The following is a 27675-nucleotide window of genomic DNA, read 5'->3' as shown; positions in this document are numbered from 1 at the left end:
TCGGTTGTCACACCCCATCAAGAACCTGACTTATTATCTTCAACTGACTGCTTTTACAGGGTGCATAAAGGGTTATCCAAAAGTCTCTAGACAGTTGGAGAGTCTTTGTTTTGCAGTTGAAGGAACGAGATTTAACTGTGCACAGGAGGACCCTAATACGATTTATAGTCATACTACAGGGCATTGACATAGTCCAGGTAATCAACAAAGTTACTAAATGAGCTCAGTGGTCGTTGTTGTATCTATTGCATTTAAGAGAAATGCTAATGCTATGGCATCCTAAACAAGTATTATAAGAACAGTAAGGATGGTATTTCCTATTATTTATTAAATCTGTTTTTTTCTCGCAATAATTTGCGTACCTTATGCTACTTCAACATATCACAAATAAAGACCCCCAACTGTCCACAGGCTTTTAGATCACCTTGTACATATGTTCAAAAAGTTCAGTGGTAAAAAAACAATATAATGACACCGTTATAGAACAAAATTAGATAACACTTGTTGAAGGAAAATATATATTGAAGTTTATAGAGACTCTCATAAACTAATAAATACCCTCTCTCTCTCTCTCTCTCTCTCATAAGTAATGACATAGTAAATGCTTAAAAATTAAGACTGCTAAACGAAGGTAATTTTTTCAGGTAGTTCACTCAATGTTGTCACTTGAAACAAAGCCTAACTGATAGTTTTCAGGCAATTATACATTTTATTAGTTCCCAATAATACCACAATCAGGCTATGATTGTGGTAGTTAGTTTACAAAAATTTTGAAAATAATGTTATTGAAAGATAATTTTTCGAATAGCTTTATTTTCATTTTATCAGATGGTACGATCGTATTGACGCTAAGCACTGTTCCAAATATTCAAGATAATGTTAACCTGACTGAGTTTCCATGTGGCATAATCTGTGACGGTTGCGCGTGCTACTAAAACGTATTGCTGATTCCGTTTTCTGGTTGCTTTTATATAAGCGATCGTTTGTATCGCAAATTTCTAAAGTGAAAACCTTAAGACAGAATGTAATTTTGTTTCTGTCTATCTGAACTTGAAAGAGAGTTGTAGAAGATATGAAGGCTATGAAGAGTATATGCATAAAAATAATTTCATTCTACTGTTATTCTATAAGCCTGTTTTGGGAACAGCGATCAAAAACGAAGCCCGTTCCGTGTGTACTAGATGAAACGGGAAATGCATTTAAAGAGAAGTGAGAAGGAGCTACATAAATGTCTTGGTTTGTCTATCTGAAAAGTGTTCCGTACTTTTTTTCTTATAATTCTGTCAATTTTAATTTTTATCTTAAATTCAATCTAGACAATGTATTCGATACATTGCAATAACACCAACGAAAGCAAATTAAATGTTAGCATTTTGTTATCGTTCTATATTTATGTATTATTTTTAATATGTAATTTTCTCTTTGTTCATTTGTAACTTTCGCCCGTTTCGCTCCAAAATGAAGCACAGTCTAAATGACTCTGTGAGGTTTACAATTGACCAGTAAAATACATTCGATAGTTCTTTGTCATGCTGTAGCGTACTGGTCTAGATTTTTCCTAAACGACAACGTTCTTTGTGACGTCGTTGTAGAAACTGCATCGATAACGGAAGCGTAAGGATATGAGAAACAGATATTGGGCAATGTATACGAGATACCTTTCTAGATAAAGTTCCTTAAACGAGTTATTCGCTTATGGCAGTCGGAGAGCAATGTTTTCATTGACAACACATGCGTGTTATGGGTTGTTTTATTTCTTATAGCACCGTTTGCCAACACCGTTTGTCTGAATGATGCATTTTTAGGGTGTTTATGTGTGTGTGCTTTTATGTATCAACAATTAGCTTAGCATAGCTGTTTATAAAATTACAATATATCCAATTGGATTCCTTAAATCTAATAAACATCAATTTTTTTTTTCTCGAAATGTTAATGCTATTGCAAACAAATAGGCTAAAGTGATATTGATGTGAATCCATTGTACACACATAAGACTAAGCACCTGTAGTGCAAGAAAGAGCTATGTGCACACTTCTATTTCGGGCAAGTTCCTTCTTATTTCTATATATGAATTGTCAACTGTACCACTTACGGCATATTTTTTCTTTGCTTGATACTCTAATTGTATGTTCTGTTATAATCCGGAACTACGTAAGCCAGTGTCACTTGACCTGCACGAATTTCGAGTAAATTTAGTTACTGAATCCTAAATAATAAGTATGTCAAAGTTACATCAGCTGACCTAAAGCAGATTCAGTTTATTATTATATACAAGCTGCATGCCTCACTGCAGGTGACACAATGTAGTTAAACAGTTAGCTAAGTATATGTACAGAATGTTCGTATGATTTAGGTTGATGTGTGTTCGTTAATAAGTATCCTCTGTCATGATTTCATCGAAGACATAATCACAAATTAAATAAATAAGCTTCGTCTGCTCGTCGCGTACGTTTGTTCGCAGACTTCATTCACTGTATATATATATATGCCGTTTGAAGAGCGTTTAGATGAGTGCTCGTTAAATATATTAATGGCTGTAATTAAGTAGTTTTGAGCGTTAGTGCACCAGAAGTTTATCGGATGGCACACAATGAAAAAACAAGGCGATGCTTTCGATATATAGTTCAAGATGACAATTATAGGAAAAGAAATTCAACTACAAGAATAAACGAAAACTATCATCATTATTTACAGCTTTGCAGAACATCGTTTTTCTGTCTTTCATTATGATAACTGAAATAATATGAAAAAAAGTAATATGAAGTAATATAAAAAAAAATATCATACGCAGATTATGTTACTTACAATGACAAAAAGAATCAGGTATAATTTATACGACAATGTTGGTGATGTTTCAGTTTATAATACAGCTTGAGTCAATTGAAACTGCCCTGCGAGGCGTGAAATGTAAAAGAAGAGGGCTTTCTTTAAACGGCATTATGCCGTAGGTCGTAAAATTATTATTATATGCAGTTTAATTAACATTTGACCCGTTAATATATGTGCTCGCTCCCTGTCATTTGGTGCGGTATTCTAGGCGAACGAATTTACGCCTATTTGCCGGTATCACTCTGCCACGCTCACGGATTATTGTTGTGACACAGTTGGTCGTATAATGATACTCATGCTCACTCAGTAAAAGATGTCTTTTTTTTTCTAATGTAACTGTATGTCTGTATGATGATTGCCGCTCATACTATCATCACCTGAACATTCACATTGATATACGTACAATATTATAGACAACGACCGTTTTCGTTATTGTTTTTATAAATTGTCGAGGCTTTCTGTGCTAATCCGAAATCTTTGGCTGAACGCGAAATTTCGTTTAGCTGACTCTACAAGCTTTTGTGTGGAGGGTAGCATTTCTATTATGTTCAGTAGTGTAGAAGTACATCACGAAGCTTCTATAAAATCTATCGTGAAGACTGTTATTGTTCAAACGCATAAATGGGACCAATGATATGTCTGGCAACTACTACGTGTAATATTCGCCTATTATTTGGAAAAATTGTGGCATTCACTAGAACCTTTGCACGGATAGGTCATCCACCTTCCTAATTAAAGCCCTATATCATTTTATGCAAAATTGCATTAACGTTGGCTTTACAGTTCGAGTTAAATCAGCGGCTATCAACGGTTGGTTTGTTATGAGGCATGTAATCTTCTTGCTGGCCCGATGCCACATGATGAGAAGACAGTGGCGCGTACGGGTTACATATCATAGTGGCATTATTGTTGTGGATCTACTGCGAAGTTGGCATGTCTGCTGCAGTGAAGATCGTTTCAGGTCGTCAGCATTGACTTGGGAAACGGCTAACTATACAATGTAATAATTATTACTATGATTACTATTGTGCCAGCTGTTGTGTCACTGAGGAGTAATTTAGGGTTAATCGATTTTAGCGGGCTCACGCCCGACCACCCCCCCTCAAAGGTACGATTCGGAAAAGTCGAAGTCCGAGTGTGATGCCCGAGATCCGCGCTTACTGCCACACAGCGTCGCAGCCGACATGGGTCCACCCGTAGCGAAACCTGAATCCGAAGGCGGATTAGGAATTGGCAAAGCAGGTGGAGACATTCTTGCTCCGACTGTTGTGCACTGCATGGCATGCAGGCCGGTGCTTCCGCCACCAGTTACCAAAGCTCGTTGCTGTCCTTGAGCAGTATTGCCTGTAGCAGGGCGGGTGATCTGAGGCGATGTTACGGCTGGCGAGAGGTTGCCTCCAGAACCTTTTTGAACATAACAATATACCTTAGCAAAAAATGTTAATATAAGAAAAAAAGTATACATCTACGGATCATGTTCACTACCTATCTATACTCCGATCACCTGCATTGGTCGTCGCTGCCGATAGGACCCTGAGTGGCATACCTGCAGTGGTCCTTACGGGCTCCTTCGTCGGAGCAGGATGAACCTGCAAACGAATTGAGGATTTGTTAAAATAATCACCTCATCAAATACTCTGATATATTCCGTCTCGTGGTAGCCTGCATTTTTTGACTCAGTTGATTATGAAAAGACATTATCATTAAGATCACGTCGTGAATACTGGAGGGCAACTACACTTCACTCAGAAACTAAGTCATTGAATACTCGTCTCATATAGATCATTAAAATGAGCTGTCAATAAATAACGCAAAACATACTCGTATAACATACGAATCCTATTTAGTACACATAAAATATATGGAACCTGGTTACTTTATCCGATAGGGAAAATGCTATCAATTTTTGTTCGATTGGCTGTTATCCGTGTTAATTAAAATTGTGTTCACAACGCAGTGAATGATTATAAATTAAACGTTTGGTTCATATGAGAAGCCGGACGTTCACCTGGCTAGCAGTTTTGGCGCGATCGGCTAACTTCTTCTTAATCGCTTCAATTTGATCTTCTTTCTGTAAAAATTAGGTAAATTAATTTTACAAATGATATTAGGAAAAACGGTGATGTACGTTATTGTTTTTCATTTGTTTAACTCGTTATCATGTCAAAGCGCAAATTGTTTTGTGTCGTTTACTGCGACTTGTATTTAAATTAAAAATAAAGAAGTGCTTTCACGGTTGCCTTACGAGAGTGTGGTCACAATAACGAAACAGAGTCTCGTTTTACTGTCGCCATCGTGACCAACACTTTCTAAGGATGCAGAACATGGGTATATGTCCATTTAGGTTCGTCGTTTGAAAACCTTTTGACAACCGAAATATTCCAGTTTTATAGAGACATAAAAATAGAGAATTGTTGAATAGCCAATAACTGATGAAGGACATAAGTATGGCTGACAATCACCATCTATAACACTCTGTAATTCTCTGTAACACTCTGTAAGATTTCAGCAGGAGACTAAAGTGGGCAAGGTTATTCCGTAGACTTCTTGTAATAATACCGCGCGGTTCAAATATGTAGTGATTATAGAATACGGAAGTAGGAGGTAAAAGCTAACCACTAGTTGAAAGCTTAATCTTTAGGTGTATAAAAAAATTTTGTCTCGAAAGTAATCTGAACTAGTCAGATTCTCTTTTTTACTTTATTGAACTTAATATAGCCAAACCATTATTTAGCTTAATTGGAAAAAGGTACAGTAGCTACAATTAGTTGAGGCTACGCTCATTTTGATGCTCATTTCTTGGTATCGACATACAATGAAAAATTACCACGTTTTCAATCTTAGCTAATAGGGCCATTTTCGTCACTAACATTTGTCGTTGGGAGAAAAGGAAAATATTCAATTGTGTATTTTATGCCACGATACAAACAACCAGCAATACAAGTTACTCTAAATTATCTGGAGGAGGTGACCTTTTAACTTAAATGACGTAGTGCGGGTCACTCTATAAGAAAACTAGTTCGGCGAACAGTAATAACGCTTTGAATCTTAATCGCGCTCCGGCGCTCCAAGTCGCACAAAAACGTGATCTTCATTAGATTAAATACTTTGTTGAGAATAGGTTCTCTTAAAAACGCTAGTTATTGAACCTGGTCGAGAGCAGGATCAGAATTGTGGATAGTGGTGCTTCATTATCCTCACGGCGACATTGATGCCAACCTAATATTTGAGACAGCGCAGTACGCAGGACTTCTTACAGACGATCGCCTATCGCTGAACCGAAAACGTCTTGCTATTAGGCTGAATGATGTACAAGTGCTATGGTTACGACGCCACTTATTTCTATATCAGAGCAAATAAGTATAGTTAAAATCTTTACCACTGAAGTTTGTGGGAGGGCCGGCAAACTCTGAGTGTCAAAAGCCGAGAACCGGATGCATTTTCCTGATGTTTGCCAATTGGGTATTTGTCATTTCGGGCAGAACAAGTAAACGTGCAAGGATCGTTAGTACAAAGCTAAGTGGTGTAGATTTAAACATATATGCTATAATGGTGACGGGCACGTTATTGCTAATAGAGGTGAAGGAGCTGGTTACTGTTGTCACTTTCTCGAAGTCCGGATGATTCGCGAGCAGGAGAGCACGCTTCGTGCCTCTGATGGCCTCACGAACCTAGCTCATTTCACCATCGTGAGGGTTGCCGTTATCATTGTGATGTAATTACAAGAATATCAAAATCAATTGGACTGCGGCCAGACACAACAATATACCTTTATATTCGTGGTTGTGTGCTGCGAACTTTTTCGGAAGACTATCCGAAAGGAATGACAATTTTATACTAGTGAATAATAATAGTAGCAGTACGGTCTATATGGGTTTTGACGTAAATATTTGAATAAATTGTCAAGGAAAAGAAGAACAAGCAAGTTGGCTGGTGTCTGCGACAAATTCATTTCTACCTTATCTTTGTATGGTTCGCTGTTTCAGCGTCTGCGTATTTTCACATCTAATACTAATTGAGACTTTACATATAATTTTTCCATTTTGGATTACTTTTCCGGTCTCTGTGTTGATTTTGTATATTAGTTACATGAGAGACAAGCAATTAGACTATCGTCTGTAGTGCACATTGTTTACATCAAGCTGGAATGCTAAACGTAGGGGGTTAACAGTTAGAAATATTGTTTCCTGAATGTGGAAATGCTGTCGGGCTCTATCGAAGATTAGTAAAAGCAGCGTGTAAGGGAACGTTCAGTAAAACTTCATTTACTCAAACGGAAATTGACTTTTTCTAGGAACCTGACACAGAAGGAGGACTGATTGCTCAGATTACAGAAACTTTCAAGCAAAGAAAATCATTTAGAGTGGTAACGTTAACGATGAAGGAAAGAAGCAAAGAAATGGGTTTTTCACAAACTGAGTTCCGAACAAAGGGCAACACGTGCAATATATTTTAAACATGATTTTTGCAATTATTACCAGCAAGAAAGCCTCTTCGAGTACATGATTGCCATAAACATGGGACTTCCGCGATTCCGCGACAGTAATTCCTCCTTCCGTTTGGAACGTGAGGCGTACTTACCTCCTCATTAAACATTGATTTTTCAATTTCGAGCAGTAATGAAGTGTTTACCTTATCGAAGTTAGTTTTTGCTCAGTAGTTTCATCAATCTTCGGTCTGTTTCACTAGTACGCTCATTTTCGCAAAACAGAAACGTAATTACCGAGGCTCTGATGACGCTCAGTCAGCAAAAAGTAGTGTTTAGCCAAAAGCTTAAGTTAAATATCCATAAAATTTCGTCTGGGAGTAATTTAAGGTTTTTGACCGGCCAAATAGCTCCCGACAAACTAGCATTCTTGATAACTTAGAGAAATCTACAATTATAGTTGCAGTAATAATGATCGATTTTTGGAAAAATTTGCCCTACCTCCTGAATTTGTTTCTTGAGAGCTTCGTTCTCTATCTGAAGTCTTCGGAGCCGTTCTTCTTCTTCCCGTGAGGACGCGTTATCTATAAGACTTCGGCAGTCTTGCCGCTCTCGAGGCCGACGAACCAGCTCAGTAATCTAAGCATTTCCCACGGGAAAATAAATATACGTCGCATTCGGTGCAAAGGTAAAATCAGAACAGTTAGTTGGCTGTGTTATCGAGTGAGATAGTGACGGCTATGGTGTAATGGTGTCACTATCTACAAAGATTCCAGCAAAGCTTACAGAACGCTTAGAAAAGAAATAGATTCGGGTAGATCAATGCTGTTAAAGACAGTTCATTGAAGTATTTACTTTATTTGCTTGAACGAATCGGTGTTGCGTAGGATATCTATGTGCCGTTGGTGGGGCTAGAGGCAGCGAACCGTGATCTGCTTTAACCTGAGGCTTGGCCGTTCAAGCCGAAACCTTATCTTCCTTCTGATAATTTCCTTATTACAATAGCAATAATTGCTTTCTTATAGGCAAACCTAAATTCAACTCCTACACCCTGCTGTTAAGCTTTTCGATCAAGCCTAACTGTTATCACTCTTATATATATATATATATACATCGTGGTACCGTACAAAGATGAACTAAATTTTCGTTAATGGAAAACACAAAAAGATCCGAAGACTAAAAGAACGCATGTTTTTATGACGCAGATGACAGTAATGTACGGTCCCTTTAATCGCATCCATTACGGTTATGTCCCTAGAGCTAGTTATTGTACCTTCACTGGAATAGCACGGAAATCTACCTTTGGTATAAAGACGAGTGTCATGGAGATGTATGAACAGAAGATGATTGCTAACGCCACGAAAGCAAAGCAAGCATCCTGTTGTGAGCCGATCACCTGAGGATATTGTAAAAATACATTTCAATAGCTGATACGTAAGTATTATTATAAAAATTGTTAAAGTGTTTTTTTTTTTAGAAAAAGGCACTTACGAGGGTCACTGGCGTAGTGATGAGGCAGAGGATAACAACATTGTAAATCGACATCCCAACCAGACGACTATCGTTCAACACTTTAATCTTTACTGACCGTGTTTCGTAAGCCAAGAAGATCCCAAACAGCAACACGAGACCCTTTACCAAACAGTTTAGTACGCACACCGTTAGCGTAAACAATGCTATTTATAGGTAGCCAAACTCAAGGGGCTACAAATGCCCTCTTTTTGTTTTATTTCATCTATCAAAGTGGGTGACATTGACGTTTATAGCCATGCTCCGTATGAACGTTCTACAATATTTTGCCACTATCATTGAATAAGTCACATATTAGGCCCTTTCAGGGAATTATGCTTTTACCTCTCATCGAATATTAAACCTTTTGGACGGATGCTAAGCGCAACATTACGAGCTTCCTAAAGAAGCTCGGCTTCACTTGATATTCGTCGTAAGGCTTTGTAGGCTGATCCTATTCGATGTCTATCTAGAAAAAATGCATAGATTAAATACCTTGTAAGAATACATGACACCAAGCCAGATATTGTGATGCTCGGAGACACACAGTTCTAGTTCAGGCTGGATCTTTACGTCTTCATCAACGTCACCCGGTGGATCTTCATGAGGGAATACCTGTATCTTACGCTGTCCACGCCAGAAACAGGTGTACAAGTAAACTCTTAGGATGCGTTAAAGGGCCGTTTATACGATATAGAAAACGTCTGACCGATATATTTGTAGCGAGAAGCGTCACGCACCTGCATAGGATCGATGACGCTCCATGAGATGAGAATGATCGCGTCAATAGCCAACAAGATGCCCACAACAGAGTATAACTTCCATGACTTAATTTTCTGTATCTATAAGAAAATGAATATCAAACAACGTAAACGTGTGAATTAAGTGGACCCGTTCAGTGACTCAGATGACGATATTATTAATGCAATTTTTATTTATGGAATATAGGCGATCCAAAATGTATGTTTATCGTAAAGACGTATGAAGACTGCTCGAAAAATAGTTCTGAAAGATTTAATGTTAACCTACCGCTGACCTGATAAATACGTACGCCTGATTTAAAACTACTTAATCATCATAGTTTCACAGATGTGAGACACACCTCCGCTTTTGATTCGGTTTTGGCCTTAGTGGCCAGTCGGTGAACTCTCCAGATTTTCGAAAACATCGAACCAAAAGCAAGACTGAACCCGTTCGCCAGTAACCACGCACGTGCCTGGCAGATGTGCCAGTAGACCGTGGCGTCCACGAACTGACCATCCAACCCTATATAAAGCGTATCAGAGTAGAGCAAGCATTAGGCAAAACTTCTATCTTTGTTCTTGGACGTTCTTAGCCCTGTCGTATGTATGCAACGCCTATGTGATAAACATTAGAAATGATAAGCGCATCAGACCAGCTCATTCTACTGGGGAGGTAAATTGATGTATACACACGGTATCAATTAAAACTACACGCGACACGCTAAACTTATTGGAGCCGAGAAAAGGCGGTAGGGTCAAAACTACTTCCATTGCATCACTATCAATAAAGTGAAACTGTCTATGTACAACTACACATGCAGCGTGGTGTACGTTTTTGATGGGGCTTGCATTTATGTCAATGGAATAAATATTTGTTGTAAACACAGAGTCAATGGTATTCGCGTAACAATCATTTTTTCTCCTAAAGGTTCCGTGGCCTTGATCAGTGGCGCGGGCGTTGCGGCATTGTTATCACATTATAAAATTCATATATTAAACGAACCCAATAGGGCGACTGAAAATAGACACACGATGACGCCGAACAGCAGAATATTATTGCACGAGGGATGCGACCACGCTATGTATCTGCAATTCACAGATATAAGCGAGATAATGTAGTGCGACGTGTTAGGTTCAGTTTCTGTGATTGATTAGAACCGAATCACATCTGGCCTGTTACGATAGCCTAAATTCCGTTCATTTAAATTGTCAACCTGTCGTGGCTTGAAACAGGAAGTAGGTCTAAACAAAGTGAAGAACACTTTATCCAATTCGCTCTTAAAACATTCTGTTTACTTCATCAGCTTTGGAAAATAAGTAATTTCAAAAAGCTAGAGTTAAAGTTAAGTTTTTCTGAACGTAACGCTTAGCAGTATGCTCCGTGGTTGAGCATTGCTCATTCATGTCTTCAGGCATTTATATATACATACATAAATTGTTCTTAAATTTTTTCTAAAAGTCTGCTTAAACGTACCTTGAGTGTCTGAAGACCCAATTGAAGATAAGCAGTCCTACGGCCCACAGTATACCGAGTAGGGCAACACTTGTCATACCCGCGTATAAACCTAATGAAACTGTACGTAGGGTCGTCTGCAAGAAGCAGAGAGGAAATAGCGTAGAGGTTCGATGCTACTCCGTGTATTCTTGGCATTCATTGACGTCATTAGTGCTAGGTCTATGTAGGGCTAGCAGGAGTCGTAGTTAGTTCATATACGCGTTGAGGTGGATCGACTTTTCTTCTGATTCTCAATTCGTAACTATCTTGACTTTCTTCTTAGAGCTCATCCAAAGTATAAATTATAGTCTTTGTTTGTGTCAATTTCTTGCTCTAGGTTTCACAGTTGGGCCTTTGCTGAACCCAATATAAATCGAGTGACTTCGTAAAATCCTTAAACGAGGTCACCGTAGACAAATATAAGGATACGTTTTTTTTTCAATTAGAAGCACAATCGAACATACGAGACTGCTAACTGATTTCAAAGTTTCACAATAGGAACATTTTTCCCTTGAAGGCATCAAAATGTGCGGCTATTGTTTTTTTTTATCAAACCTTGATGATGGTTCTGTCCTGTGGGGGTTTTCCGTCGATCCATTGCGGTTCGAAATTGGTTTTTTGATAGTCGTCGGTTGGATAATCATAATAGCCGATCTTGTAGTATGTTCCATCTATAAAACAAAGAAAATCGCAATACCAGTCTAAAATAGTGGTCATCATAGGTAATTAGCCTCTGTTAAAAGTACTTCGGCGTCTGTCCTATTTTGAGCGACTATCCTCTTATGTATCTACGTGTTTATATATGTAAGTGGTACCCATCTCAAAACTGGCAAAACAATTTGGTTCTTCTTTTTCTGTGCGTAAGCTTAATCGTGACGTAATGTTATATAGGTTCTATTTAAAAGACTATGAAGAACGTCCAGGCAGTCTCCAATGTGAACTGTTTATGAGTTAACCCACTCGGACGATATCTGAGTAGAAGTTTCATGTTTCTTACAATAAAATTAAAAACAGATGAATGATTGCAGTATCGTCGAATCTGGTATGTTTTTAAGGAAAGCAACCGAGAATTTCGAAAAATTAGAATTTCTTCAAGTTTGTCTATTTGGTCGGTTTTCTAAGCGGCCTGAAATCTGCATGGAATATTGACAGGTGCAACTGTAGGGTAGCGGAATAGTCGCAACGGAGTACCGAGACAAATGACAGCTGCGTTTCGATAGAAACACGGGGTAATTAGTATAGCAGATTGCTGCGGGGCCTCAAGGGCAATGCAGTAACATATCTAAACCAGATTATTAGATGATTGAAGCAAGGCGACGTTATTGCTGGCACAATAGGGCCGGATTGTTGCAGCAGGGCTATGGGATAATACTGCTCAATGGAAGAATGTCTCAAATAACGCATTAAACCTTCTGCATTCGAACGACAAAACAACTCAGAGTTTCCGTGGGCTAGGAAAGCTATTTTTTATAGCTTTCTTTTCTTTTTTCTTCTTTTATATATGTTTTTAACTGTTGTTATTGCTTACTTATCATTTGTTCGATTTGCGTCTGAGCCATACGATCTCCCTTGGCCGAGAAGCTTACGTAGCCCTGTAAAGCAGAAGAAACGCACGGCTGTTACGATCCCGGCTTATATCTTCGACTCCACGCGGTCAGTATTGGTTTTTAGTTAAATAAAACGCTATTCTGAATTTTGAGGCATAATCAATGACACCAACAATCTTTATATACGAATGATGTAATTGAGGATTTATCTACTTGAGAAGTTTCAAAGGTCTTTTTTTTTGTTTAAATAAATACACTTATTATTATGTTAGGCGAAATTTCAAATGTTTAGGTTGTCCCTTCAGGACTACTGCTGAGCTTGATCGATAAAAAAATGACAGTTAATTGCTACATTTTGAACGAGTAATAGGTACTTTTAGTTTTTTGGCGAGTTATAGACAAGTAAAAGATTTCGATAAAATATAGCTGTGCTACAATAATATTACTAAAATATCAATCTACTATGCCGATAGACCATGTAAAATGCAAACGCTTATGGAAGCAAGTAATGCTAATGTCGCCTAGTTATCAGTGTCAAACCTACAGAGACTCCAAGAAACTGCGTGGCATTCATCGCCTTCCACAGTTCGCTCATGATCCTTTTGTTTGTATAGGTGAAGTTCTCAATGAGCTCTCCTCGCTGACGAAGCCGAGCAATAGTCTTGTTCAAAGCTAGGGCTACCGCCCAAATGGCGTCATACGCAAGCGGCGCTTCCTGGAACGTAAACATATTGACGCGTGTACGTCAGTTAAAAATTTACGGCGTATCTTAACTGCGTGCTCCTTACCGTGATACAGTTCACACGCTAAAAGGTAATTAGGGGAAATTTACAGTTGTGAATCATGTTCGTGATACCATATGTGTATTATAGTAGGTATGGCAGTTGTTCTTCAAACGATGTGCGTCCGATTACTAACGTCTTTGGCTTGCGATACTGAAGTCAATAGATCGCATTGAAAAAGGTTCTGGAAGCTCTAGGAAACTAAGGAAATTAAGTGTCTCTGCAGGCCTTTAAAAAACGCTAATAGGCCACAAAGTAAAATTATTCCTTGTTAATGGATTTTCCATGTTTCTCTACTTAGTCAAGTACTGTAAAAGGAAAATCACAAATGAGCCAACACCTCAGCTAAAGTTACTCATCATTCAGCCTTTTGATTGTCTATGAAACTTTTAAGCGGATAAAATCGAACGTTTACCTGGAATCCTTCAGGACGTCTGCCGTTTGTGTTGTTATCCTTTTCCAGTGTTTGAATATAACGGTCCATGAAAGTTTTAGATGTCTGTAATAAAAGTGTCCACATGTGATTACTAATTGCTTTTTCCTTTTTTTTTTTTTATAACAAGTATTTACAGCATAATTCCACATATCACGTTCGTACCAAATCGTTGCGTAAATAATACGCCCAAAGCTCATAGACGCGACTGAATTATATTATGAAACATATCGAATACTATAAAATAAATACATACATGATAAAAACACAAACACTAAGAACACAATTTGTAAAAACAAAATTGTCCGAGCAATTCAAGTAGTAGATTATTAAAAGTCACTAGAATGATCGACTAAGTGCCGTTAACTTAATTCGATAGAACCGTTGATACCCCATTGAGCCATAGACCATACAAAGGTCGGGTACGCACGGACAATTTATTCGGTTGCTCAGTCTCTCTTATATCGCTTTGCCACCGACGTGCTTCAGTAATTATGTTACCTCACTTCAATTTCAATTTACTTTTACTTACCCCCCGCTTACTAAGATAGATTCGTTAACGTACAGTATCATCCTTCACCCGGTGACGACCCAAATAAGCTTGTTTTTACGCTTTTAGGTTTTGCCGTCGCATTTAATCTATCTTGCAACTTTTGCTAAATTAATTTAATCAATTTCCAATACGTTTTCAAAAATCAATATTTGATCTCTCAATCGGAGAGATGCAAAAATAGTTAAGTTTTTCTTGTTTTTTTTTTTGTTTTCAAGTAGAAGTATATTCTTATAACTCAAAAAATAGTTTGAAAAACAATGAACTTTTGCATATAATCCTCGTTGGAATTCTCAGTCACACTAACATGATAGATATCATGTAGGTCGTATATAGGCCCAAACTATTCTTCGTATGTCCTTGTTCACTTGTTATATTATAAAGAAATATATATATATATATATAATTGAAGTCGAGGGCCCTTTGTCCATGAAACAAAGTGCACGTCTTTGTGCATTAAGAACTTCCTTAAAAATAGGTAATAGGGACGTAGGTTGCAGCAAAGACTTATTTCGTTACCACTTAATAAAGCGCTACTGCATCGAATCTATCAGAAGCACGACTTTAAAGGCTACTGATTACTCTGTATTTGGTCCTCGCTGAAATTTTTTTGACAGATGCCTTCTTTCTATCAATGTCTCAGACATAAACGCTTCTATCCATCTAAGTTAGGAAGTATATATGCATAGGTTGTACCATTCCTGAGATCGTTTTGTTTTCCTCTTTGTAGAGCATCAACGCCTCGGTCGTAATGTGCCCTTCCAGCGCTTGCTTCAACTCCTCCGTCGTACAGTTGTGACCCTAAAATGACCGAAGGTCGAGAATAAACGCTACATATTGATTCCTTCGTTCAACTGAAAGATGAGGAACTGCCATGAGTGTTACTTCCCGATTAAGAAATCAGGATCGCACAAAGTGTCTTAGCTGTATCAACTACCGATGTTCATTGTAAACGTATACTAGATTAGATCGTGCCTATGGCTCGAACGTGACGTATCGTGTTTGCACGACGTACAAAATGGAACGAGAAATAATTTGTGTTACCATTGAATACTGGTTGAAGCTCTATGTAGTGAAGACCTGCTTAGTCGGCGCCAGTACTTCTGCATTTGGTTGTTATGGTAAAACTATTTTCTGGCAAGTTTCAACGAAAATCTTCTGTTTATATCTTCGATATTTTTGCCCCATTTTGTCTCAAATTTCGGAAAAACCTAAAGGAGAAACTTAGTTACGTTCCTGCTGTATCATATAACACGGCCAACTGTTATTCCTTAAATAAACAACAGATTTTTCTGCACACTTCTTATATTATGGTTTGTTCTTTCGTAAAAGATGAACTTACTTTATCCTGGATGGTATACCAATCGTCCTCGTACCAACCGATCAGCAACCAAACGTATTGTTTCCCGAAAATTTTCTGGCGGAACGCTTCGCAGAAGACCCGTCGTGCAGCCGCTACATAGAACATACCCACGATGATGCGTGCGTCTTGACGCTAAACGTGAAAATTTTAGACCCACGTATCACTTTAGTTGTGCGCTAATCTATCGACACCAAATAAGAGCTTTACTCACTTATTCCTACCATTAATACGCACTATATACGATTGATGCGTGCTTGTATGACCTTTTTTCCGTACACATTGAAACGAAAAGCAAATATTAATCTATTACTTGTTTATTACTCGATGAGAGTTATCGAGCACACTTTACTATCGATTGATGGCTGATATATAACAAACAGTTCAACGTTCAACGTTCTTTTGCACAGAGCTTCTCTAGTAATACCTTGAGTGTTTTAACGGCGTCGGTTGGGTCTGTAATGAAGTTCACTCGAGACACCACCTCGATATTTGCTTCTTTGCATCGGGCTTCCAGGTCAACGCCCGTCTAAAAAACAAAGTCAAAATGCAAGAATGGTTTTCTCATGGAACTCAAAATTTGGCACATTTTTCTTCTATGTCGACATGCCATCGTAATACACATAACATATTACAGAGTCGTAATTAGAAGTAAGAAGTGACTGTGAGTATTTTAATACGTAGATGAAATGAAAACCAATCACTAGACTGCACGCTGCACGCTGCTAGGAACACTGATATACCATTTGGTCGATTGGAAGTCGCAGTGCTAATCGATTCCCGTAGCAACGATCCTTTATTCTAGCTAAAAATTTGAAAAGTCTCGCGACTCGCTTTCTCTTCTGCTCGTGCGGAAATGGTACACATGGTAATTTCTTTCATTCTGAAAAGCTCTGCAGTAGGCATACTTGGCGAGGCTAAGAGCAATGCCCTCCCTCATTCAACATATCGTTCAGTCGGAGGCCTAGCCGTCCAAGCTGCCGCCAATGGGAAACATACCGAAGTGAAGACTTCCTCAGCTTCCTGAATAATTGCTATGCGACTCCACTCGAACATGTTGAAGAGTTTAATTCGCGTGGGGTTATGGATCGTCGCCGAAGGGTGTGTTCGAAAAAACGTGGGGAACCGCTTTCGATTAGACAACGCCGGGCTAGAAGAACCATACGACACCTGCAAAAAATGGTTGGTTTAGTTTAAGTTAGCTTGTTGCTCCGTAGGCAGTCAAAGTAGACCCCTCGACGCGGTTCAAGTGTTTTCACAGTAGTTCGCAACAGTCACGAAAGCATTCGTGATGAAAGTCTTGTTAGAGAGTAAATAAGAAGGATTCGCCAACTCAACTAATGAACTTCGGTAACACAAATAAGGCCCAGTGAGGGCAAAGGGCCTTACATATTTTTACAATCTTGGACCAACGATAGCCAATTCGGAATTAATTTCAAAGAACCCGAATAATCGAGCTCAGCTAAAACTTAATTCTTGCTTAATTCATATAATAAAAATCAAAGTGCTTTTCTAAATGAAAAGTTTGCTCGTACTAGTTTCAATTCCATCCGTGTACGTGTGTATATATATGTATTTGCATACTAATAATACTTACAACAATGAGATTCCACATTTTCGCAGCTTCCCCAATTGTAGACGAGACGATTGAACACCCGCCGAGCATCATTAGTTTCGTTGGGAAGTCATAGATAAGATCATACATCTCACTTGCGGCTTTGCCCGGATTACACTACCAATCGGAATAGAAAACGACTACACGTTTATAAATGAAGCGTGTGATATATTTTAGACAACTAAAAAAAACCCTTGTGACTAACGTCAGTCTATTTTTGACGACCTCTAAACTGCAGTGGCCCGCAACCTTTGACCTCCGAGCCTATTCAGACACTATGGCGGAAACCGCGAAGTGCGTTCGCCTCGTCTCGTAACTACACAATCTCCGTATGTGTTTTTCTGATTTTCGGTACTGTACGTCGGAGAGATATATACGATCTCTTCGGATATCTTTCGTCGGACAGCTACTTTCTTGAATTTACCCGTATCTAAGGTCAAACCGGCATGCACCTACATTATAGTAATGAAATAAATCTACGCCTGCGTCACTGTTAGAACTCCATTTTCATTTTTCCAGTCATCATTTTAGCTACCTATTACAAATCTAACAGCCACACGACACGATATAGATTATTCCTATATTTGGTGTTATGGTATGAACGGCTGGCCTAATGTAAGGATAAAATTTTAACATCGATCTACTTGGGACACTAATAATAAATGTTTGTTTTTAATGTGTTTTCTCCCTGCTGTTTGTTTAGCGTAAAAGGCCAGAAAACCTTCCAAGGTGCTTTCTGATTCTTTTACGTTCGTCGGAATTCTAGTGCGCAGTAAACAGGATTTCAGATCGAGTCCAGACTCGAAAGGTGGCGGCTTCAAGTGCAAAAAACGTGTATTCCCAATATCTGTTCTATTTTGTGTTTTGCCGAGGTGAAGAGCTGTCGCAGCGATTTCGGATCAGCGCGAACCTGAGAGCTAAGAAGGAATTAATACGTTAAAAAGTAGAACCCTAGACCTTTCCCGCCCCGATCGGCCATCCAAGGTAGATCAGGACCTCAAATAAACTGATCAAGAAAATAAGCTGCGAACACTCGATTATTAGCAGGCATCTTAATTGTATGGAATTCTATCAGAAATTGGCAGCTAGGTGTACCATATACTGGGTGGAGTGCACAAGAAAGCACGGACCCTCACAACACCTCATCCGGCGTCCACCAATGCATAATCAAATAATACGGAGAATGGTTACGGGTGACGAGAAATGGTGTCTCCATGTCGATATGAAGCAAAAAACGAACGGATAATTTCGTGAGATGCGCCTAAGCCCAGTTAAGTCAGATCTTTGCCCCAAAAAGACTATGACTTGTGTGTGGTGGGTCTGGAGGAGTCTCTTACACTGACAGATGCTTGAAAAGGAGGAGAAGATTAACATGCTTCTACATTAACCCAGCTGTGTCGATTGATTGAGGCTATCCATTAGGAAAGACCGACAGATATTGCAAAGTTATCCTTTCCCCCCAGCTATGTTAGACCGCATGCGATGAATATCATTAGAGCTGCCCGCAAGAACCCAATCAGTGGCAAGTGAATTTCCCAGCAATAGATTTAGCAAGAAGAAGAAGAACCCGAAAACAGGACGTTAGGGGTCTTCAACACCAGAAATCTAAACTTGTACCGAGTAGGGGTAAACAAGTCGATTGACAGAGGAGAGAAAATCGTCGAGAGTTACGTCAAATACATAAAATCATTTTTAAAAATACTAAAATTCGACAAAAGTATCGCTTTTCTCTGTGAAATGCAAGACGGCCATTAGTCATATTTCAACCAGATAGTTACGTTATTAGAAACCTTCAATGATAACACATATTCACTCTCACCTGACTGTCTCGCCAATGAAGTCGTAGTCTGTAGCCAGGCAGAAGGTCTGTACGGTTGTTAACGTCTTCAAGCGCCATCAAAGCAGCCGGCAAACAGCCTTGCCCACCAAGCCAGCCGCCGTGACCTACACATAAGAGTTGCCCGTAGGAATAAGTGTGCCATCGAAATACATAAAACGAAAACTATAAGCTGCGATCTGTAAAGTAGAGGAACAGTTACCTCCCATCCCAGGAAAATGCATGAGACGATATGCTAGAAAAACCCTACCTCAGTAACAACTAGTTTCATTCCGAATCGTATTATTTGACTGAAAATTACGCCTTAATCCAGACTTTGTTATTTATCAACGCGGAAATCGCTAATGTGCAGATAGAAGCTGCAGAGTATCCGTCGAGCGATTCATGCGGCCGAACTGGAATCTAACCTTGCATCGGGAATACGGCAGCTAAATGTAGTTCTTTAGGCTCACGAGCGCGGCGATGTATGGCTCGATGGTGCGCATGGCCATGATGAGCGGCGTTCCCGTGTCCAGTGACCACCATTGCTAGCACTACGAGAAGCCAACGCATCACTGACGTCTCCACGGTGAATCGTTTCCTGTTAAGCCACGGTAACATCGAAATGCAGGCCGAATCATAGACGTGCTTAAAGACACGTTTGAGGTGCGCACGCCTACGAAGTTATTGTTTCTATCCCTAAATACGCCCAGAGAACAACAACAGATTTGTCATCTATCATTTGCACACATACCGGGATTACATAGCGTCGTTCGAAGACGCTATTAAGCTTCTAGAAGATTGGCTATACAATCGATAGATGTGAACATATTACCTGCCCAACGAGCCAATATGCCCATTAAATAAAATACTAGCGGCTGTTCTTTTTTTGATTATTTCAACAACGGCAGCTGACGTTCATTAATAGCAAACAGTGGTTTCAATGATTAGGCAGAGTAAGTGCGCCGCGCCGGAATCATCATATTCTGTACTTGGCCAGTTAGATTTTCTTTACTTCTCAGAACGAGTAAGCGTTTTCTATTCGCCTATATATATACAAATCTACAATTCGGTTAATCTATCATAAACAATTGCCTCGTGACGTTTTTCAGTCGTAATATATAGAAATTAGAAGTATTCAACCGCATCAATTGCTATTCAGTAACAGCTTCGGGATAGACCAGCCGAGCTGGATTACCAAAGAGCTAGCTCTAGGATCAGATGGACATCTTTAACAGGAACTTTTTTATTGAGAGCCTAGAGTTATCGTCTCGTCTCATACCTACTTGCCACGGCGGTCTCAAGGCAAATGCGTCTTTGTCACACTAGAATAATGAATTATTTAGATTTGCATTTCGTGATAAGTTGTAGATGATCTAAGGTTGGATCAATATATTTATTGTGTTTTCTCTACGACTTGTTGTTCATGCGCCTGGAAACGGTTTGCTTCTAAACGCTGGTTACCCATTATCGTCTATGGGGCTCCGATTTAGGCGGTTTCAGTTTTGACACTATGGCTCGAAACGGCAGACAGTAAATAATAGATTTGTGACATTTCGTTGTCCAGCAAATACCATCGACAGCCAGGTTCTAAACAAAGGGTGATGAAGCTTTGTATTGTTAAAATCGTTAGATTTTCTCCATATGCTGCTGTATGGCTCTTTCGGCTGGATCTTCGTGCTGTCACTTAACAACTATATCTCCATACGATCTGAAAGTAGCGCTATATTTGTTGTTGCCGATTAACAAACATTATAGATAAAGGAGTGTGTACTGTTACTACGTGCGAAAACTTATGGGTATACTCACGTCGCAAACCGTTTGCGAGCTTCTTTACTGCTGGAAAAGAATGGTTTGGCACCTGACAGATATCACGAATGTCCGATTACCAGCTGGGCCCCGTCATCTTCATTTATTCTTCGACTATTTAGATGCTGTCATACAAGTACATTTTCTACACAGTTTTCACTAGATCCGTGTTCTACTGCTTTATTGTACAATTAGCCTGGCTCACACTGCGATGTTGTTCAATTTTTTTTTTATCATGACATCGAAGCTGCACCTGGGGGTATGTTTTCTTGGCCCGCAGTCCTTTATGCCGACTTCTGTGCCAGCAGCAACTGTCATAGAGGTCTGTTTGTAAGATAAATAGCTTAACACGGAACATGTGAGGCGCCATCTTGCCACTCCTCCTCGAATACCCCTGCACGGTCCCGGAAGCAACGTAGGAACGGAGCGAGCCCTGAGAAAGAGGCATTCGAGCGAAAGGCCTTTTTACCGCCAAACTTGAGGAACAGGATCTTGGTAAATTTATTAAGAAATAAAGCCTTTGTCGTCCCGTACAGCAAGTTTATTATGAGGGTAATTTTTTTAGTCGCAGTTTTGTACAAGTAACAATACACCAACAGAGAGTATACGTTATTTGCTCGTACATACATCGTAAATTGGCCTCATTGCTGTTTAGTATTACTCTATGACGTGGAAAATACCAAAAGAAACTCTAATTTATACAACAACGCATTGCGCAGCTTTGATATTAGCTGAGTACTATTCGAGAGGATAGGAAAGCAAGCTCGAGATGATCAACAACAGAACAGACCCGTTACGAGAGCAAAGCACGAATATGTCATCGAAACTCGAACGTGGAAAATATATATATAACTGAACATAGATGATAATGCTTATGTGATGACAGATCCAGTGTTATTTTATTTCTAGATGAAGTAATTTATCAAGCTAGAAACAATAGTTTTCTATGCAAACTTCCGCAAATTTGCTATGCCATACAGGTAAATAAATATTAAGCTCAAAAATGTCCATGTCTATCTAAAGAGGCCTACCACTTTATATCGGATTAGATCGAAGGCATCAGTTGTTAGGGGGAAGGCTTTATTCAGTTGATGTTGAGCTCGTCCGGCGATTAAAGCAGCTATGAATACGCACGACGTTAGAATTTCGCTAAATTGACGCAACAGTGCTTTCCCTCGCCGCAAGTGTCCATAGCGGCATTCGGTTCTAGACAATTCGGTAACTTCGAGGAAGTTACGTCAAGACACTCTCCACCGAAAACATTGCGGCATGGGTCTTTTTTGTTGCTTCGAAAATCACAGCACACCGACGTAGCGCCTACAAGGAGATGCAATTACTCAGATGTAACCGATTTTGTTTTGAGTGGCAGAGAGCAGAATTGGGATTGTATGTAATTCAGTTTGGTGAAAGCTTGAGGCATCGTCATCAGTATAGATATTGATACACGTGTGCCGTATTGCACTGCAGGCCTGTAAAGCCTCATCGTTGTTGAGATGAGATGAGAACAGTATTTCCTGTCAAGTCAGCGAATAATAGTAGTTATTTGTATCGTGTGCCCCTTTACTTGACCGAATGAGTTGAATGTTTAAAGAGCTTACCACAGGTCATATTATATGCAACTGCGTCCTCAGAACATCTGCCTATCGGCATACAGCCATGGAAATCCGCAGTATTACAATCTGGCTTCTCTTGACCTGTCAAGGGGTGAAGCACGTTTTAGCAATTAGATGATCTTTCCCCCCGTGAAACCCGTGCAAATAAAGGATACTGTTTAGATCATGCAGTTCCTATACATAGGCAGACACGCGAGCGTACCTTGACCGCTCGCATGGACATCACACGACGGTGAAAGTTCCTTGTTTAATGGATCGCAAAAGTTATCTGTATTACCCGAATAAGCATCTCAAGACCACCATATCCTGAAACGTATTTACGTAAAAATCTCTAGCCACATCTTACAGATACTAGATAAAGTGTAATACGTACCGAGAGAAATTGCTACTGTCGTAACAAATAGTGCCAGGTAGAACGTGGCCATATCTATTGATGTCTCGTCCTGTTGAAATAGTCGCTGGGTTGACTTGATACAATAAATAACTTCTCTTATATTGCCTAGCTGAAAATCGAGTAAGAACGGAGTTTACCTTATTTTGTCCGTTCCCGTCGAACGCTCTACATAAATCTAACCTGAATTCTACTTGAACATTGGCCATGTAACAAAAGCTAGTCGTCTAGAAATGAGCGGCAGGTGGCGCGCGTGCTGGAAATCTAAACGTAAACAGAAGCAATAAACCGTACCAATAAATAGGGCTGCTCGACGGATAGGCCCGTTCAGTGTCGAGATCAAACATCATTGTTCTTAGCTTGTTAATTAATTAAATATGCCAATGGTAGCTAAGAAAGGTGAAAAGAGGTCCTAGAAGATAACCAGTGGCTTGCAGACTCTGCAAAAAAGAATCCTCACACAAACTCCGTCGAGCGGCAATCTTGACCAACGATACTGTAGGTTTCTGATGCTATACATTTATCTATAAATACTTGCATTACCTATAATCTAGTGCTATTATCTGTAAAATACTTGTTTGTACGTAGGTATAAGATAAAGTGTGACGAATGGAAGACGAAGACCTGACCCCAAAATTTACAGGATATAGGTATGTTCGCTACGAATGCAAGCCTAGCTACACTATTCAGATCTCGAACCGTCTAACGTCTGAGATCGTGCGTACGATCAAGCTTTCCGGTCAGTGATTCAACTATCTAGCTTGTAGAACGTTGAAGATTTAGAGCGAAAGAGAAGCCATGGAAATGTGCAGCAAGCAGTGTAACGTATAATTGGTAATCGAAAAGTGTTCCACTGTGGACAAATGCTTATTTTCACTCTACGGGACCGATCAGTTTCAGCAGGGGGTTGAGTTGAACTTCTACTCTAAAGGGTGTCTAGGTCCCAGGTAGCACTTAGTAAGGAGAATGGTAGGTAATAAGAGTCTTGCGAATTACAGTTTGTAGTGCAGTTATCCTACGATGTCATGCGCAGCTGTAATATCCGCGTAAAATTGGTGCAGGCTAATATGATTTTATTTGTTTATTACCACTATGATCTGCAAGCTTCATCATCAGTCAGGCAGAAATATGACAGAATTACGTAAGCTGAGGTAGTTCAAGGGTAAGTTTCATCGAGGCCTACACAAAGTGCAGCAGAAGCTTTCGAAACACAACTCTTACCACGATTTTTAGCAGACGAAAAAGAGGGACAAATTACGGAGATTAAATGTGACCCACTGTTGATTGCTAAACGCACCAAAGAGTGAATAATAAACAATCTAAAATCATAAACACTTCTTAGGCACTGAATACGCTGTTCAATTCTCTACTAGCATCTAACTAGTATTCTACAAATTTACTTAAAGTCAACGATATATCCTCGCATTTAAGTGAACCGCCTGCAAATTCCTTCTTACCCATGAGTAAACATTCAGCTACCACAAAGAATCGTATTTAAGGTATCTGGTTTTAAATTAGATCGCTAATTTTTAATTCGGACTATAAATGACCGGGAGGACAAATCACCGGAAGTCTATCTCTCTGAGTAGGTAAGACGTCCGCTTAATAAAACAAGGCGTGAAACTCAACCTTGTTTACAGACCTGATTAGTTAGTTATCAGCGGTCACTTGGTTGACTGTCAAAAGCACATATGGGTGTTCTAAATAATCTGCTTGCATCGGTAGAGCTTAGCGTTAAGAATGCTAGTTCTCTCTATCCACTGAAGTCGCATCAAAGTGATGTCTCCTGTCCGACAGCATGGGACTATACGATGCACTTTATATTAACTCATACTACGCGACTACGTATTGAAAGGACGCCATTACAGATAACAATAATGTAGCCCCGTGTTGAAGGTTTACACCTTCGGCAAAAGTCGACAATAGGATGACTTAGAAAAGGAAATGTCGGGCATACGGTAGATATACAGAAGACAATCACAATAAACTCAACGCAGCAGGCGAGTTCACTTGGTAGACATTAAGAACATAGTGTATAACGTTATTGTTTGAGCGAACATTATTATTTATTATAGCGAGCGTTATTGTTTGTATCGGTTCCATTTCTACTCGTTGACTTGAGTCGAAACGATCATTTTTGAAAAGCAATTACCGGTTCTAGTTTTTGGCCCGGGCTGCGAGAGGACGACCGACCTAAAAGGGTTGTTCCTTACCGTAGCCTAGGTAAAATGACCAATTTTGTTATCGTGCTATGGAATCAAATTGAACAGTAGCCGCGGCCCCGAACCTACGAACGGAAAAATATGCTTGAAGATGCTTTGCTTTATGCAGCATTCATTTAGGACCATTTTCAAGGTAATTGACAATATTGTAGAATATCCGGTTAATCCAGAGATGGCTATTTGTACCTGAGGAAGTGTTTTTGCGCACAATGGAGCCTAGGTTGAGTTTATATGTTTTCTTTAATCCTTTTGATGCCTTGAGCTATTTCGTTCGATTCCAAAATAAGGTAGCGCAAGACCTGCGCATAGGTGTATAACGGGTCGTTTTTTGCGCAAGTCAATTTCCATATATGTTGCTAGCGCAAAAACTAGTGAAAGGCGAGATGTGTCAAGCTTAGCCTATAATTGTAGTTTACGTCCACTAGTAATTCTAGTGGACTAGAATTACTAGTGGAATAGAACACTAGAAAAAATAAGCTTGTTGGCCCTCCATCTAGTATTCAGACAGTAAGTAGGTTCGATTGCCGCTATGTTAAGCGAACTAAACTTAGGAACTGTTACACGGAAGCCCACAATTTGTGTTATTACAATAAAAAATACTTCTTAACAAAAATAGAAACATTTCAGTGATACAAAGTAAAAGGCAGTCACTTCTAATTTGTTTACAGGTCTTACACGAGAAAATAGAAAACCGTCTAATTCTCGAGCTCCATATTGATCGAAAGTAGAATTCACCAACACAAATAGTACCTATTATCTAGCATGTATAAACAATCTTACTTTAGACGCAACGATAGTATGCTTAAGTTAGTAGCGCTGGCAACGGGTCGAGGTTAGTCTTTCCTGTGTACCTACAGCCTCATTTATCAAACGATATACACGGAATCAGTACGGTTTTTGTACCGTTACATGGCTGTGAGTTCTGTGGATCGATATCGACACTGTTTTCACACACGTACCTAGTCCTGTATAATTTGCGCATCTTTAAGACTAACCTTTGGGGTGTTAGATATTCCTTTCAAGTCAAGATGTGGTCTAGCGCAATGAGCCATAACCAACACCCGAACTTATATACCGCAGCGATCAGTGCAAGCCCAACGGCGGCCTCTGGTGGCGAAAGCGCGAAGCTCGCGCGGCAACGAGTAGCTCCCCCTTGTTCTGATGATCTGACAAACTGAGGCAATGTACCTCGTGCGTCTTTGGCCTGCTACTATAGTATGCGTTACAGTGATGATGGCAGTGAAATTTGCCTGCCAGGTTGTCGCCGATCCGTCCGTTGGCTCGTCCATCTGTAAATCACCGGACTGAAGAGGCCCACGGCGGCAGGGATTTTGTGTTGCATGGTGTCGTTGTCATCCACAACAATACGATCCACGATGTGCTGTTGTTGTTGCTATCGTCTTGAATGGTATGCTTTGGTGGAGCAGTGTTCGGACGATTGACTGGGCGAGAGTGATTTAGCTGGATGGCGAACCCGCCACTAAGCTTACGAAAGTCATCGGCCCAATCCGGAAAACCCGGACCGAACGCACCAAACGACGTCAGCGGCCGCTTGATATATCTGAATGACACAAACCTAATAATAACAATCACAATGAAATGATCGTAAAAAGTAGCAACAGCAAAAATTAGAAGATAGAAAACTTATTTACACTGCAATGCCTCGATTAATTTTTGTCTGCCATTTAAACTAAGAAGGAATTGGGTCCACCTCAATCAATGGAGGCAATCAATGGTTTACCATCATTTTATTACGCATGGACAGACAAACAGTTTAGCGATGTCTGACGAGACCTTTTCCTTTTCGTTCAGATGTGAATGCAGATATCGTTTTCTCATCTTAAATCAGTATTACGTATGAAAGTCTCCATTTAAATAATTACAAAGCATTTATATATGTTAAATACGTTTGGTTATTGCATGCTTGTTATCGACTGCAATGCATACACATCATTATTCCACCCATCGCAGAAGCTGTAAACATAATTTTTTCTTGTTGATCGGCCAGAAAAACAAGCATTGTCTTCAAGTAGGCCAAAAGATTTTTGGTCTAAATCACCCGATCTCATCACACATGTGCCGATCAGTACCATTTAAAAAAATCACTACAATTTTATGCGCACAAAAAATAATGTACCATTTTTAGTACATGAAGATGCATGTGAGTACTTTGCTAGACATAAAACACGTAGACAAAGGTGTGACTAAGGCTTTGAATATGGCCTTACGCATACTCTGGCTCTATCTGGAGAAAATACATCTGAGTTTCAGGTTCATTTACATGATTCTGCCTGAAGCTACCGATATTGCTTTAAGCCGAAATCCTCGATGAAAACGATAATGTTAGTGCTAATGATGCGATTGTTCATTTCCATAATACAACATTAATAAGAGCCGAATTTGAGGACCGCGCTTGCCCGCAATAAACACAAAGGGGCTAGTGGTGTCCATGGCAAAATACGTCGCCTTCACATCGCTCGAATAATGGGCCTTTCTTCGGATCCAGAAACCTAATTGACGCATGATTATTGCTGA

The 27675-nt window shown here is 39.6% G+C and overlaps 1 protein-coding gene and 1 long non-coding RNA gene across 4 annotated transcripts; one reads left to right on the top strand and one right to left on the bottom strand.

Annotated features, from left to right (window-relative positions):
* Positions 1–793: 793 nt before the first annotated feature.
* On the bottom strand, positions 794–26406 carry GABA-B-R1 (gamma-aminobutyric acid type B receptor subunit 1). Of its 3 annotated transcripts, none has more exons than XM_022832867.2 (27): positions 26136–26406; positions 22901–23030; positions 22513–22608; positions 21946–22231; positions 20915–21347; positions 19534–19706; positions 19109–19233; positions 17272–17406; positions 16674–16844; positions 16102–16203; positions 15657–15809; positions 15011–15115; positions 13747–13830; positions 13094–13264; positions 12531–12594; positions 11558–11673; positions 10982–11097; positions 10511–10593; positions 9867–10030; positions 9505–9606; positions 9260–9391; positions 8747–8887; positions 8556–8651; positions 7757–7894; positions 4838–4900; positions 4334–4418; positions 794–4255 (listed from the first exon to the last, which is right to left on the bottom strand). In XM_022832867.2, the coding sequence occupies exons 6-27, from the start codon at positions 19676–19678 to the stop codon at positions 4053–4055; spliced, it is 2694 nt and encodes an 897-aa protein (XP_022688602.1). In that variant the 5' UTR covers positions 19679–19706; positions 20915–21347; positions 21946–22231; positions 22513–22608; positions 22901–23030; positions 26136–26406; the 3' UTR covers positions 794–4052. The 3 variants fall into 3 exon arrangements, with proteins under 3 accessions (XP_022688602.1, XP_022688600.1, XP_022688601.1); XM_022832865.2 differs by having other exon boundaries at positions 794–4233; XM_022832866.2 differs by lacking the exon at positions 26136–26406 and adding an exon at positions 24140–24300 and having other exon boundaries at positions 794–4233.
* LOC147753523 (uncharacterized) lies at positions 13237–15620 on the top strand. Its single transcript, XR_015310960.1, has 2 exons — positions 13237–13362; positions 15045–15620. It is a non-coding gene; the product is annotated as an uncharacterized LOC147753523 (long non-coding RNA).
* Positions 26407–27675: the final 1269 nt, after the last annotated feature.

Source organism: Varroa jacobsoni, unplaced genomic scaffold (genome assembly GCF_002532875.2).
Source record: "Varroa jacobsoni isolate VJ856 unplaced genomic scaffold, vjacob_1.0 scaffold_418, whole genome shotgun sequence".
NCBI classification, from domain to species: Eukaryota; Metazoa; Arthropoda; class Arachnida; order Mesostigmata; family Varroidae; genus Varroa; species Varroa jacobsoni.
The sequence above is the reverse complement of the archived record's forward strand: the minus strand, read 5'-3'. Positions and strand labels throughout refer to the sequence as shown.

What these genes read in the sequence shown, in the direction of transcription:
- GABA-B-R1 (XM_022832865.2), bottom strand. Translation starts at nt 19,678, where the DNA reads ATGCGTTGGCTTCTCGTAGTGCTAGCAATGGTGGTCACTGGACACGGG. An exon ending in ACGCCGTTAAAACACTCAAG is followed by an intron (nt 15,810 to 16,101) that starts GTATTACTAGAG and finishes TTTCACGTTTAG; the next exon opens with CGTCAAGACGCACGCATCAT. An exon ending in TCAAGAAACAAATTCAGGAG is followed by an intron (nt 4,901 to 7,756) that starts GTAGGGCAAATT and finishes TAATTTTTACAG; the next exon opens with AAAGAAGATCAAATTGAAGC.